The following is a 15,446-nucleotide window of genomic DNA, read 5'->3' as shown; positions in this document are numbered from 1 at the left end:
ATCTTATGTGGTGGTATATACTACACATCTCAGCCTGATGTTTAGAGATGTCTTACTCAACTATTATTATTCGAGGCTTATGATGATGTGTATTATATGCACAAAGCTGAATCTTCTTGGATTTTATTGGATTTTCATTGTTTGACTAGATCCATACATGAAGTCTGACTTTGATATGCAAATGCATGTTGCAATATCAAGTTCCTACTTAATGCTATAGATCTAGAGGGTAATGGTATTCGTGTGAGGAAGTGACGAATTCTGAAGATCTTAAAGACAAGATGAAGGTTCACCAGAAAAAGGAAGTAAAGTTGTGGGAAGTAACCACAATACTCTGAGGGAAGTACAATCAAAAACTCATGCTTACCTCAACAGAGGAGTACTTTAGTACAGAAGAAGCATGAGGGTGAGAAATATGATGATTATGGTGAAGTAGAAGTAGAACCATAGTCGTTATAGAAGAGGGAATGCATGGGAAATCACTTAGGATACTATAATCATAGTGTCCGCTAGTGGTTTTCTTGCAAAATAAACCCTGAATGAAGGAAGATGATTTATGAAACCATAGTAGATATAAGAAGACCATAGTTGATATTGAAGACCACAATTGGTATAGGATCAATACTGCGAGATAAAATAGAAGATGTCCCGACCAAATGGTCAAAACCTATATTAGAGTACACTTTTAGATAACAAATAGCCACCGTTGGTATCAAATAACTCACACTAATATCAAATAAACCACAGTTAAACCACAACTGGTAGAACAAATAAAATCTTGCCAGTCAAATATTTAAGACCTATAAACATTTAGTCGAAGGATTCATGTCGGATGTCCACAAATTGAGTGGATACACCACAAAAATTCTTCGAGAGACCTTAGAAGAAGTACAAACCATAAGTTAGAACCAGACAGTATTCTAACCATAAGCCCAATGGTGGGAAGAAAAGGAGTTAAAGACCATAAGAAAACTCCAAGGGGTAGAGTAAAGATTGAGTTGTATGCATAATGACTCAATACTTTGAGCAAGATAGAAGAAGAAGGTCTGAACTGAGAGGAAGTTCGATCTTATTTTCATAAGATTGTTGAACACTACTTTCAGAAGTATGTCAGACCAGAAGCCGAGGTTTATACCTTGAGGAAGTAAGAAGTGGACTATAACTTGAGAAAGTGAGTAGTAGTTACTCAGAAGTAAGGAAGCTCAAGTAAACTAAGGTTAATGAAGTTGAACGAAGGAAATATCGTAGACAAAATATAGCCCTAGAAGGCCAAAGACCAAAGGAGATTGACTATACCAAAACTAAAGTCCATTTGAAAGATTCCTTTCATGGAACCTAAAGAAATTAAAATAGTGATAGGTATCACCTTTAATCCAGGATTGGATGGACAAAGTGAGTTTAATTCATTCCTAGGGAAATAAATCATTAAGACCAATTCTATGGTAAGTACCTTACTAAGTACCATTATTGCAGTTTTGGTAGTAAGGGAAAACAAGGACCTATTTACCAATTAGGAGTATGTTGTTAAATTAGTCTTCAGTTGAGACTAGCAGCATCAGAAGAAGTCCCATCATTGATTCTTCAATGAGAAAGGAAACAAGCTTATAGAGTTGAAAGAAATTAAATAATTAAAGTTAGAAGCCATGGCTCAGAGATAGGTATCGTAGAACTGGAGTAACAAACTAATGTTCAGAGACAAACCCTAAGGGATTCTAGGAAGAATCTGGACAAGGGTTATATTCAATTATATCAAGTGAGATCACTACGGAGTTCGAGAAAAGTTGTAGTCTGCACAAGTCAGATTCACACTCCGGAAACGTGAGAGAGTTCAAACTTCGAGGACGAAGTTTAGTTTAAGGGGTAGAGACTGTAATATCCCAGGTAATGGGGTTACAAAAATAGAGGAAACGAGATGTGTGCATTGCATTCATGCATAGAAAATGCAGGGAATTTTCGCGTTTTAAAGTAAAACGATCCACGATAGCGAGGTTTCACTTGACCTTGGTGGAACTGAAGTAGCACATCAAGTCAAGCGCTATAAACTTCAATGTGACTTTGTTAAAATCTTGTTTTGGGAAAAGATAATTTGATCTAAGGGATTAGATCAAATGGAATTAAAATCAACACAAGAACTTATTAATTAAGGATCAACTACTTGATCTGATTAAAGATCACAACATGGTAATCCTTGCCACAGCATATGACCATCTATTCAATTATAAATCAAGTAACAATAATTGGAGAAACCATTCTTCACTTACCTTATCCATGTCTTACACTAATCCTTGATCCTGCCATGAACCTCATGGTATTCATTCTACCTTAGTTTTGGAAACATAACAAGGAGATCAACTCTAAAAATATATATCTTTCTCTATTCCATATTATTATACATCAAACCTAGAGAGGTGAGAGTCCTATTTTGTTAGGGAAGCAAGGAAAAACCTTGAGGCAAACCTTGGATATAAATATCCATATGATCACAACATCATCTTCAAGAGGAACCCTAGAGTATTATTCAAGTCATTCCCAAATGAGAGTGAGCATTCATACTAAACCTAGCTTTAACTATTTAAGAATAAAGGACAACCATTGAACTATAGTATTGGGAGTACACCATAACCTAGAATAATCCATTCTTATATAAGAGAGCTTAAGCTATGGTGTTACACTCAAGTTAGTTGAGACAACACTTGAGTTTGAGGGAAAGAACTATCCATATGTTCTGATGATTAAATCATCATTCCTTAAGTAGCACTATAAGATATTATCTCAGGCATTCTCCTGAGATATAAATTATAGAGGCAACCATAGTAGTCCTATCCAAGAAAGTAGAATAGAAGTGAGAAATCCATTTAATGAGAGATACCTTAGGAAGCCAAACATTGATCATTATAAATTGAGTGATGATCATAAACCCTAAGAACCTGAGGTAGAGATATTAAGAACAAGTTGATCATGCCTCATCCATGATCATACTCTGGAGGTATATGAGGATAAGTAAAACCATAATAGAATATGTAGATATCATTCACCACATGAAATCATATATAGGGAGGTAACTAGTAAGCAACCTGCTTAGGCTTGTATCTCAACCTTAACTTGTGAACCACTTGGTGATCATAAGCAGAATTCTACCACATATACATTCCACCTATTCTTCACCTAAGAAACATAAGAAAAACCTTAGAGTAAAACTCTATACTTTATATGGTGAGAAACCATACATCCATATGACCAAAGTTAACTATAAAATGAACTATAACCAATATAGTTACTTTAATGATAAATTGAGATTAATAATAGAAGTTATTTGGTACAAGATAAAACCAATTCTCAAATCCTTAGTAACTAGAGGAGCACATAAGATATGAAGCAAGTAACCATATTACCATGGTTAGGGGAGATTAAACCCTAGCCAATGCACTATGGTTTCATCCCATATCTACAACCTAGCATTATATCTCAACCCTAGTTTGTGCATCACTTGGGTGATCTCAACTATAAACCTAGTTCACATTTGAGTTCCAAACCATGCATCATTAGGTGACTATAGTTAGAACTCTATAATTGCTCACTAATTAATCCTTATGCTTCAATTATTAAACATAAGAAACACCTAATGCTAAATTCCATACTGAAAACCCATGTGTGGTGAATAACCACTCATATCAACCATTTGACTTAATAACCAAGAACCAACTATGAGGAGAGTAATACTTACTATAAGTATTTCAAGGTGTTATTAAAATATAATATCAGTGCTAACCTTGAAATAGGGTTAAATTAAACCCTACAAGACCTTAATAAATAAGTATTCACAGAAATTCATATGCTAGTGCCCAAATTCTCAAATGGGAGATCAAGTCCTTAGAGATATATTCGCACATAAAATCATGCCATCAAAGTCAATCTCTTATTTGAAATCCATAAATAAGTATTATCTTGAGGTTGTTTCTTGCAAAGTAATACCAAACAAAACCCTATATATTACTAAATAAGAAAACTATCATCTAGAAAACAATTTGAATATTTCCACAGATAATATTCAAATTCATATCCATATGGGTATTTAAAATTCAAATTCTAACATTAATAACTAAGCTAATGTTATAGTACCCATATTAATTTTTAATACACCAATAAAGTGTTTGAGTATCTTGGGGCTAATCCTTCTATAATCTAAATAAGCAATACCTGCAAAATAGAAAAGCATTCAAAAATTGAATTAAAACCAGGATGTAAAATAGAAAAGGAAAAACAGAAAATAAAAATAGAAAGGAAAAGAGAGGAGTAGCTCACCTGGACTTACCTAACAGGCCACCGAGTCCAGCAGCAGCCCATGGCCCATCGCCACTTCGCAGCCCAACACCAGCCCATGTACCGCTTCATGCGGATAAGAGCGAGGAGAGCGTCGTCTCCTTCTTTGCCACCGTCGACGCACAGGAGGACGCCACGGCGACGACGAACTCCACGTCCCGGCCGCCATTCTGGACCGCGCGACCGACGACGACCCGCCTCGACCCTATAAATACTCGGCCGAAGCTTCCACCGCTCGTGTTCTTCTCTTTTCCCCAATTCATCAAACCCTAGCCCGTACAGTCTCCGGCTATCACCGCCGGTAGGGACCTCCCCGAGCCCCGGCGTGGTCGCCATCGTCTTCACCACCCTCGACTTGCTCCTCCTGCACAGGGAATCGAGCCGTAGCCTCCCGGAGCACCGTCATCGACTTCATCTTCTCCGACGGCCGGAGCAGAAGATTCCGGCGAACCAGCCATCCCCTGGCCTCGCCGTCACGCGCATCATGCTCAGGGTCAGCCACTGTTGCTCAAGCACCCCCTATCCTCTTCAATTTCGCCCTCAATCGTGACCGCCACGGTAGCCTGGTTCGTCTCGACGCGCTTAATCTTGTGGTGTCATTAGTTTGCCCGGGGAAGCACCATAACGCCGGCGATCACCGTCACTGGCCGCCGGTGACACACATGGTGGCCACGTCAAACACCACGTGGCCGCCAGCGTGGACACGGCCCACCAGTCATAGACTGTGTGGGTGTTCTGTCCGGGTAGCTTTAACAGTTTCCGTTTAATTTCAAAATTCATAAATTACTGCAACTTCAAATAATTATAGCAAATTCATTTTAAGTCCGAAAAATATGAATGAGATATCAAAATTCTTAGAAAAGAAAACTCTATCCAATAAAATATAATATGAAATTTTTATTTATAATAAAAATTTAAGTATTTAATACTTATTAATTAAGCATTTTCTTTTATTCTTAATTGAATTAAAATTCAATAATTAGGAAAACTTTACAAATTAAATAGAAACCAGTAAATAAATAAAGAAAACTTAAATATTAATTTTCTTTGTTTTGTTATTTTATTAAATCCTTATTAAAAGGATTTAAACCCTATTATCTTAATTATTAATTGTTCAAAAATCATAAAATGTCAAATGCAATATTAATTTTATTTCAAAGTTATTAATAACTTCAACCTTAACATGAATTTATTAATCATAAAATTATATGGTAAATAGCAAACCCTAAATTCCACATGGAATGATATTATAACCTTATCATTTCATGTGATCCTAAAAACCCTAATCCATATAGGAACCATAGCTCCATTAATATATGTGAACCCTAAATTGCTTCTAACCTAAACCTTAGGTTGGAGCATGTGATCATAATAGTTCCTTTCAATCATAGAACCATAGTAGCTACTAAATGTTTACCATGACCACATAAAATGTAGTAACCATCATTACTAAATTAGTATCCCATGTGTTCATCTTCATCAGACCTAAATAATCAAGTAGGGCCAACCAAGTGTAAACCCTAGATCCTATTACCAAAGCCATCATCCTTATTCATTCCTATTTAGCATCACAATAATGTGATGAACCTTAGGGGCAACTATGCCAAATCTTGAGCATTACCTAACCATATTCCACTAAACCCTACTAGTATTGGATACTTATCAACCATCCTATTCAGGAGCCAATTATTCCTTATTTAATAGAACCAACAGTAAAACCTAGACCACCTCAATCTTAATTGTAATACTTCTTATTACTTAAGAAGTATGTTCTTCAAAAGTTATTCTTTTGAAGTAAATAAAGAATCATCATCAAACCTGCTTACAAGGACCTATAAACCCTAGCTAGCAATCACCAGCAAGATGAATCAACCTTGATAGCAACCATGTATAATTAATTGCTTAGGATGCCTAGGCTTAACTCAACCTTACATAACCTAGGTGTCGATGAATCCAACATTGTTGTGATCCATCTACTACTTACTCCAGAAGCAGTGGAAACCATAGTAAACCATAGAACCCCACAACCCTAATTATCATACTTGTTCTTTATTAAAGAACATGTTCTTCAAAAGTTATTCTTTAGAAGTATATGATAATTAATCATTAACCATGCCTTGTAGAGCTAAAATCAACCACTATTCATTACATGTTAGTGTTATACCAAATGTTATTGTTGTGTGCTATTAGTATTATTATTATGATATATTACAACACCTGTTTATGATATCAAGCAACTAATCCTTAATAAGAACCATGTTTGTGAATCACTCTAAAAGTGCAACACACCCGAAACTAATCATTACAACTCACTAATCCTAAATCATCGGGGTTAGGTCACGCTTAGAGCGATTGCATCTCATATTTATGCATTATTGCATCCTTGCCAATCTTTTAAACATCGTCCTTACCGGACGATGATGCTATTTCAGAACTTGGAGTTATTGCGTATCGAAGACCTTGCCTGCATAATATTGCAGTCAAGAAAGGCAAGTTCATCACTTGCTCATGTCATTTGAGTATCTTTATCAAATTACTTGCAAAGTACTATGATTATCATTATTGCATAAAAACCAAAGCCACTATTTTCATAACTATGAATATGACTATGTGGTTGGCAATGGAACCATGGATTGTGTTGATATGGTGGAGGTTCCATTGCAAGGGTTTATATCCATCTAGGATTAAACAACAAATGTCGTCCAGTGATTCTTGTGCCGTAATACCCGTGTTAACCATAAGATCCGGAGTGGGACGGAATAGTCAAAAGTGTTTCCACCTCTCGTTCATCAACGGATGCGCTTTACCGTAGTACACTTGTAATCCAAGGGGGCAAGCGGTGAGGCTGGGGAGTCCTAAGTACCCACGGCATAGTCCGTAGTACACTTGTCGCCCGAAGGAGCAAGCGGTGAGGCTGGGGAGTCCTAAGTCCCCACGGTATTGCGGTCTATGATGGGTTGCAGCTACCGGCGTAGGAATGTATGGTAGAGCCCTGCATTGACGTCGTGGTCGGGGTCCACCCTGAAATCTATGGGAATAATGGGACCGGCGTGGACCCAGGGTCGGAGTTTGCAACATAGGGTGGGTGTTCGAGGTAGCGGAGGAACATGATTGGCTAGACCTTATACCGGGCCTCACACCAAAGGAAGTGTGGACGGGAAGATCACCCGGTTGGCACCAAGGTTAAGATCTCTTATGGGTAAAGCAACACACCTCTGTAGAGTGTAATGAACCGTGACCTGTCACTCCCTGTTCCGGGATATGGAACTGCGAACGCTGCCGGAAAGGAACTCCATGAAGTTCTAGTAAACCGGTGAAGGCTGACGGACATAGTTCTTCTGAATAAAAGCAACCTTTTGAAGAAATGATTATGAAAACCTGCATTGGTATTAGACTTTCTGGTCTAATGCCGTAGCTAGTGCATTAAACACCTCTTTCCTATAATGAACTTGTTGAGTACGCTCGTACTCATCCCACTCTTAAATCCCCTGCTTAGATATGGAGTCATCGAAGGAGGATCTACAGAACAACTCGAAGACCGAGGAATCAACAATTACTTCAAGGGACAGGAACTCGACAGAGGAGTCAAACACCACCTCCAACAAGGAGACAATCTAGATTAGCAATAGAAGGGAACTAGCTTCCTAAACATAGCTCCTATTTAGCTAGAATCTATTCATAGCCTCTGTAGCTAGTTTCATACTCTACAAATAGAGTTCGTGATAAAACTAGACTACGAGTCGTTCTTCTGGAGTTAATTTGCAGTTTTACCTCATTGTAAAATAGGAGGCTGTGATGATCTTATGTAATAGAGTCAGTGTTGTAATTCTATAGACATGCCTTGGACCCGCATATGTTTCTGTTGTACCACTCTGAGCGATATAATACTAGTGGAACGATGTTTCATTGGTGTTATATCAGACTTGCATACTACACCATGCAGTTGGACAACGTCTTACCTACCTTGAGGTCGCAAGCATCCCAAACGAGGATATCCTCCAAAGGGATCGTGCTATAAATGGCTTCGGCCCGGTCATCCCGGCCGAACCGGATTAGTTTTCTTTTTGGTAGCTCATCCTCGTAGGTTATGAGCATTTTACCACCTTAATCTAAAAATGCCCTCTCTTGCATAGTTTGAACCGTTTTGATCCCTCTTGCTCCTGCCGGTTGCTCAAAAAAAAAGTACATGCCAAAGTGACCAAACTAGCGCCTAAAGAGTGAAAGTGAGGGCAGTTACTTGCATGGGAATCAGAGCTGACCCTCACTGCGTTGCATGGAAGTCAACATCGTCCGGTGGTCAGCGACGGCATCTGCCACGTCAAGGTGCCGCCTCTCTGCGTGATGGACTGGCCCACCACTCGACATCAGCGGCTGATGAACGTCCGAACATGTCCAATGTGCTGCATGGGTAGGTGGCAGCACTTGTGCCACGCGTCATACGGCCGACGTGCCGCCAAGGTAATTTGGCAAATTGCTCAGAGGTGATTCTTTGTGGCAGAACTTCATGAGTCTGGGCTTCTAGCAATGGTGGGGTTTTGTAATTTGCAAGACTATATTAGCTATCTTATTTATATAAAAATATCAGGCACATATTATTAGAGCTTCACATGGAATACATTTAAATCACATTTGATGCCGGATATGTATTATAGAGCAGAAGTGAGAAATGGACTTGAGTTAAGGTTGGATTTCTCATTTTTCCATGCCATTTTCAGGAAAAAAGATAAATCGAACCAATTTGTATATTTATTGAGATTGGGACAACCGTCATGACTTGAGAGGCAATTACTTGCACAATCAACTAATCTTAATCATAGTTTGTGATTTGCTTAACGTGTTGTTGTAATGTATAGAACGTTTTCTTTACATGTGAGCAAACGCTGACCTCTTTGTAATGTTGGTGTACCGTTTCTCTAAGACTTTGTACATGGACAACACATTTCACAATTTCTTAGTGGTCCTGTTTTAACAGTTATGTTGTCCTAGCCATCGGGTACAAAAATGGAACACCAAACTAGATTAGCAATTCCACGTTAAAACCACACCAATAGAGAGGTGCCGGAAAAATATCTAATGATCCCTCCCTCTACGATTCCATGATACCATTGTTTAAAATCAAATTTTTAAGTGTTCAAAAAATTCGAAACAAATAATGTAAGTTCTCACAGGATGTATCTTTACAACCCCTACAATTTTCAGATCACAGATAAACAAAACAAAATCTAACAAGAACAGTGCCACAAAGGATGAAAGTATAAATGACACAATTCACGTATCAGTTTGTCCTTTCTGTTTCTCTATATGCATTTCGAATTTGGTTGTGGAAATTTTAGAGATTATAAATAGACATCTTATGAACACTTACAATATTTATTCGAATTTTATGGACATTTGTAAATTTGAATTTTGAAGAGTGGTATCATGATACGGAAAAAAATCCTATACGACCCAATCTTGTACGACCCGGCCGTAGACCAACTCCTGCATCGTACACGTAGCAAAAGCATGTGGCGAATTGTTACCGAGGTGCAGGCTTTTTTCAGATGAGAGGTGCCGGATGTGGTCTACCCACCAGGTCGCATGAGTTTGGGTCGTATAGGATTTATTTCCTCATGATACCATTCTGCCGCCCAATCTGGCGAACTGTAGACGTGGTCGTTTCTGCAAAAGTGCGATCCAGCAGATTTTGCATGTTCAAGTAACAAGTAATTTGCATGTACGATCTGCAAGTTAAAGATTAAAGTGTACCGTCTCACCAAGTTCACTAGCTCAGTGTCCCGACATGCAATTTCCTCAGTCACAAAAATATGTAACTCAAAATAACATTGACATCGTGTATTTCTTCTCCGTTCTCAAGAGAGAGAATCACATTGCTAACTATATATACTAGTAAAGTTAGTGTTTAACAAACTAGCAGAGCGATTTTTTTTTTCAATGATCTCCCCACTCCTCAGCATGGCAGATTGTCAATCAAACTACGTTTCTTCCTGCCGATCTCGACGAGCATGGCCAGCAGGGCCTCACACACCTCGGTAGCGTCAGCTTCAGCGCGGTACCTCCTAAGGGTCGAGAACACTAGCCACGAGTGGTCCAGCCTCCTCTCCGGCCTCACCACCACGGACCCTGGCACCTCGGCGTCGCGCCGTGTCACCAGGCCATCGCTCCTCTCCCCGTAACGCAGCCGTAGGTGGAGCGCAACGACCGCCATTGCGGCCGAAACCGGCATCACCAGAGGCAGCTTCATAGAAGCGAAGACCGATTCCACGTACTCGGATAGGAAGTGCGGCAAGGGTGCGAGCAACGGGAGGAGCTCTGCCTGGGCGATGCGGCTCAGTGTGGCGAGCACTGTCGGGGCGGTACTGGCCTCCGTGTGGAAGGAGATGATCGGCAGTTCATCCACGGGGAACTTGTGCCTGGAGATGAAGTCCTTTCTCCTGGCATATGTGAGATCCTCCAAGGCTCTCATATCACCCTGCGGTCATCCACTTGTTAAGATATAAAATAAACAGAGCAAAATCTACAAAAGCAGTTCATGTTCTGGATGAACAGATGAACGAAAATAGTGAGGACCTTGATTAGTCTGCACACTATCAATTCCGTGATCCTTCTCGTCTCCTTGTCAGCAATCTGGCCTTCCCGAAGGATATCAGAAACCACCGGGGTGCCACCATATGGACTCTGAACCAATGCTAGGCCAGCTACCTTACCCTTGAGCTCGGACCAGTACAACGAAAGTGCGGCTGCCGCATCAACTCCGCCTTTGCTATGTCCCAGGAGCAAAACCTGTTTGCCAGATCCCCAGTAGAGCTCTTCGATGTATAGTTTCAGTTCCCTTGCATTTTTCTCCACTGATGCCTGAACAAAATGAAAGGCCAGTACAGGCGTCAACAGAAAGGAACACAAACTTGTAAGGTATACACTGCAGGGACCACATGAAGATACACAAACTTGCGAGAACACAATCATTTGTTTGTTAAAGGCACATGCAGAACACGAAAGAAATATAGAACATCACAAGAGAAGATAAATTTAGGTCAACAAACAAGATCTTATGCCACCCTGTTGAGGTAAATTACCTCACTATGAATCTTTGCAATATGGCAAGTAAGCCCCATCTTTGAAAAAAATCTTTTGGTAGTAAGAAAATAAAGTGGACTGTGGTTGCTAAAAAGACCTGCATAAAGGGACAAGAGTCATTCTTAAGCTACGCAATATTAAGATTAGTAAAACTGAGAAAGATGTCTCACCAGGGATGAGCAAGTAGACCAGCGTATTAGGCAGATAATGCATGCCATTTCTGTAAAATTAAGCACACATTTCAGAGTCATTTATTTTGCCTAAGTTGATTGTAATTCAAAATGTGCACCTCCATTTGTTGATTTCTTCATAAAGCTCCACTTATTTCAACATTAAAAATCGTATGTTTTGACTAACAAGTAATAATCCAACAATATGTAAGTTCTGCAACGTAAAAATAACAAGGTTGGATTCATGTTGAAAGTACATCCATAAAATTATTATGTCCTAGTTATGAAACAAATGGTAAAGAGAAATTAATGATAACACTTAATTTTGGAGATAGCAACAAGTCAAACAGCGCTTGTACAAGTAAATGAAAGGATTAACTGGTCGCTACAACTTCATAAAATAGATTAATAACACGACACGTGCATCAAAACATAATTATGCATTTGCACCGAATTCACTAATACTTTACTGGACAGGGAAAACAGTTCACCTGACATCATGCAAAAGCTCATGAAAGCGAGATGTGCCATCAACTGAATAAAGCGACATTTGAGTTCTTTGCAACCATCCTATATCTCCAGAAGAGCCCTCTAGTGTTGTCCAGAATCGATGCAAGAACCTGTGGGCATGCACCAGAGTTTAGTAACTATTTATAAAGAGGTATACTGGATCGGGATGGACTTGAGCACTTGGATGGCAAGATGCCCGAGATAGTCAAGACTGAGAGCAAACACCTAGAAACTGGATATGAGAAGACGGTAACTAACCTGGTTAGTTTGGTATGGATCTCATTTGACAAGAGACTGCACAATTCTCGCACATGGAATGCCAGCCTTTGTCCAAATCTGAAGCCAACCAAACGATAGGAAGACCAGCAGGCGTATGATCTGATAGCACACAAACAGTTGTAAAGTGGATCCATGATGCAAGATCAAAACACATGGTTAGCTAGTACAGTAAGTAATATTACTATCTTCAAGCATTAACAAAATCTGATTAACGAAGAGAGTGCTAACCTTTCACAAATTCTGGACAAGCCATTGCTGAATGTAGTCTCCCTCACAGATATCCTATCCGCAGCCTGTTCTTCTGCAGTATTACTAATGGACAACTCTTCTGTAGTATTACTAATGGACAACACGGAACTCTGTCCATGAATATATCTTTCAACACCAGGCAATAGTTCTCTATAGCAAGCAGAGAACTGGACTTCATGGCGTTGGGGGAGCCAATCAATGGACCGAAACACATCTTCTGCCAAGATAGAAAACCAACACATAAAAATAAAGAAAGAGAACTCAACAGGAGCAGTACTGCCAGTACAGGCATAGAACTACCATATCAACAAAATTTTGTAACCTCTGCAAGGTTGTGCCCTTCTTTATATGACATCTAGCGCTAACAAATAAATCAAATGCCTAAATAAATTTTCTGCACAGTACTAAAAACTAAAAAGGTAACACTTCACACACAAAACGGTGATTCGAATCAGCAAATAACCAAGATAACACTGTGAAACATCAGCAAGTCTCTGGGTCAAAAAGGAAAAAATCAGCAAGTCCGATGCTCAACTATCGTACCTATAAATTGTGTCAAGTGCTGTCGTAATTTCCAAGCAAGGTTTAGTATGCGTGAAAAATAATCCTCCATTTGAGTTCCAGGGAGTAAACATCGGCGAGCATCACTCTTGCTGATTCACTTGTGGCCTAGAAAACATTACCATATCAGCAAGTCAGAATGTAACAGCAGAGGAGAGGGTGTGTCGTTGGCACAATATGGCCGCTCGTTATCAAGCTAACACATCAGGCAACTGAGGCAAGCATCTCAATAGCAAGAATTCTAACAAATCTTTTCTGCCTTAGTTTTCTAGCACATAAAACTGGCAAGAACACCAAAAGCATGCAATGCGGGAAATAAGTTCAACGGACAACAAGAAAACTTCCTTTTCTTTATCTTCTCATGGTTCACCCGAGACTCTCGAAATAGAACCCTCGACTTGATTAACAAGTTAGGAAGTAGGAAATGTGATTTTATCAACATCATCCCGCTCTCATTCCTATCCGGCACAAGGTTTGTTAACCTCCACCTATGGGTTATTGACCATGTGCGTCTTAGAGAGATACAATGATCTGAGCACTTTGCTGAAATCACAATGGCAAGATTACAATATGCTTTAACTACAGCCAACCGTCCAACACCACTGAAGGCTCAACGTTGGCACGAAATCTATCTACTGCCTACGCAAATAAGACACAAACAAGACAGATATCAGAATTCACAGCACAGAACTTCCAGTAAGTGAAACGGCATTCCTTGTGTTCATAATAATGGACTTGTAATGATTTTTTGAGAAAGGAAGTCATTTTTTTCGTTTCTACTAGAGAAACATACATTGCCTCCTCAGTGGAACGATTACCCGTTTCCTAGTGCCAACAGCCCAACACTACCTTGTTTTCCACCTCAAACTTTTTTCTTAGTTTCTCCCTCCGTCCAAAAACAAATGTCTCAACTTTTTCAAGATACGGATGTATATACAACTAAGATGTGTTTAGATACATCCGTAGCTAGAGAAAACTAAGACACCTATTTTAGGACGAATTGAAGGTAGCACAGACAGAACTCGGCAAGCTTTCCAAGCGCATACAGCTGCATGTAGATAAAACCACGGCCAACACCAACAAGAAGTGATTTTTTTTCGACGATCAAAGGCAGGAGCTCTGCCATTTCATTGCAGAAGAGGGAAAACTGTAAAGACAAGGACTGAACTGTTCACACAAGTTACACAACAGGAAGACCCGAACAAGTTACACATCAAAAATTGACAGCAGAAAACTTCACGCAAGTGAAACTCTCAGGGGCATTTCATCGAGCACAGGGAGCGCACGTAAGAAGACGCATACATACCTTTTCTGTGGAGAGGCTAGGCGAGGTAGGCAGCGATACCGGGCGCTCTCAGCTTCGCCCCCATTTGTGACCCTATGACTACGCGGGATGGAATGATCGAATGAGGGATGGTCGGGGCGTGGGCGGCAAAGTCAAAAGGGAACTCGCGGCGATCCGGGAGTGGGGGAGGAGTGCCCGTCGGGCTTATCCGGTGAGCCGAGGCGAGGCAGGCAGACGGGGCGCGCGTGCGTGCATGGCCGCCGCGTGGGCAGTGGGCGCGCGCCACGCATGGCGATGGCCCATCCTCTCACGCATGGATAGGGGAGCAAGCGGCGTCGTAGGGGAGCAAGCGGACCGCGGGCGCCACGCACGGCCGATGGGCGGCGCGCCAGCATTTCTGGAAGCGCGGCCGCCGAGGCAGCTGGTCCGCGGTCGGTGGTCGCACTCGCGCACAAGTCTCCATCCACTCGTTTATTGTTTTTTTTTTTCTAGTAAATTTTTTAGATATTTAAAAAAGAGCTACTTAGTAATTTTCATTCATCTGAAAATAAAAATGATCCAATTCGCCCGAGGCTGCGCCACTCTCAAGTCTCAACCTCTAGTTGGAGCGTCGTTGGATGGCGCCTAATCATCTGGACGTCGCAGCTTCCCTTTCCTATGCCACATCACACTTCGATGTGACGAAAAAGGCAGGAACACCGGGGAGGATGGGTCCTCCGCCACGAGCCATGCGCCACAACGGGGACATCGTGCACCGCCACTACAGCCGGTCGTCTACCCGTTGACGCTCTACCATGCTCCACCTCTGCTTTAGCCGTACGTCCCATCAGGGGTGAAGAAGATGCAATGCGAGCATGTGGCGGTGATACGATTGATCTACCAGGGCAAACATCAACATTTGTTCTTGTCTTCTCCCTCATCTACCTAACAAACACATGCCCAAATTATATACCTAGAAATAGTGACAGTCACTAAACTGCAAATTACACAAGGCT

The 15,446-nt window shown here is 40.6% G+C and overlaps 1 protein-coding gene across 2 annotated transcripts; it reads right to left on the bottom strand.

The window, feature by feature from the left end:
- Nucleotides 1-10,112: 10,112 nt before the first annotated feature.
- LOC124681895 lies at nt 10,113-14,605 on the bottom strand. 2 transcript variants are annotated; one of them, XM_047216675.1, is made up of 9 exons: nt 14,473-14,605; nt 13,149-13,274; nt 12,585-12,819; nt 12,336-12,455; nt 12,059-12,187; nt 11,568-11,617; nt 11,397-11,494; nt 10,891-11,175; nt 10,113-10,792 (listed from the first exon to the last, which is right to left on the bottom strand). In XM_047216675.1, exons 2-9 carry the CDS (start codon nt 13,216-13,218, stop codon nt 10,271-10,273), a joined length of 1,509 nt encoding a protein of 502 aa, XP_047072631.1. In that variant the 5' UTR covers nt 13,219-13,274; nt 14,473-14,605; the 3' UTR covers nt 10,113-10,270. The 2 variants fall into 2 exon arrangements, with proteins under 2 accessions (XP_047072631.1, XP_047072630.1); XM_047216674.1 differs by having other exon boundaries at nt 12,585-12,822; nt 14,473-14,603.
- Nucleotides 14,606-15,446: the final 841 nt, after the last annotated feature.

This window comes from Lolium rigidum, unplaced genomic scaffold, assembly GCF_022539505.1.
Source record: "Lolium rigidum isolate FL_2022 unplaced genomic scaffold, APGP_CSIRO_Lrig_0.1 contig_58534_1, whole genome shotgun sequence".
Taxonomy (NCBI): Eukaryota; Viridiplantae; Streptophyta; class Magnoliopsida; order Poales; family Poaceae; genus Lolium; species Lolium rigidum.
Note: the sequence above shows the minus strand (reverse complement) of the source record. Positions and strands in the feature narration are given on the sequence as shown.

What these genes read in the sequence shown, in the direction of transcription:
- LOC124681895 (XM_047216674.1), bottom strand. Translation starts at nt 13,218, where the DNA reads ATGGAGGATTATTTTTCACGCATACTAAACCTTGCTTGGAAATTACGA. An exon ending in GAGCTTTTGCATGATGTCAG is followed by an intron (nt 11,618 to 12,058) that starts GTGAACTGTTTT and finishes TTAATTTTACAG; the next exon opens with AAATGGCATGCATTATCTGC. An exon ending in TTGCAAAGATTCATAGTGAG is followed by an intron (nt 11,176 to 11,396) that starts GTAATTTACCTC and finishes CATTTTGTTCAG; the next exon opens with GCATCAGTGGAGAAAAATGC.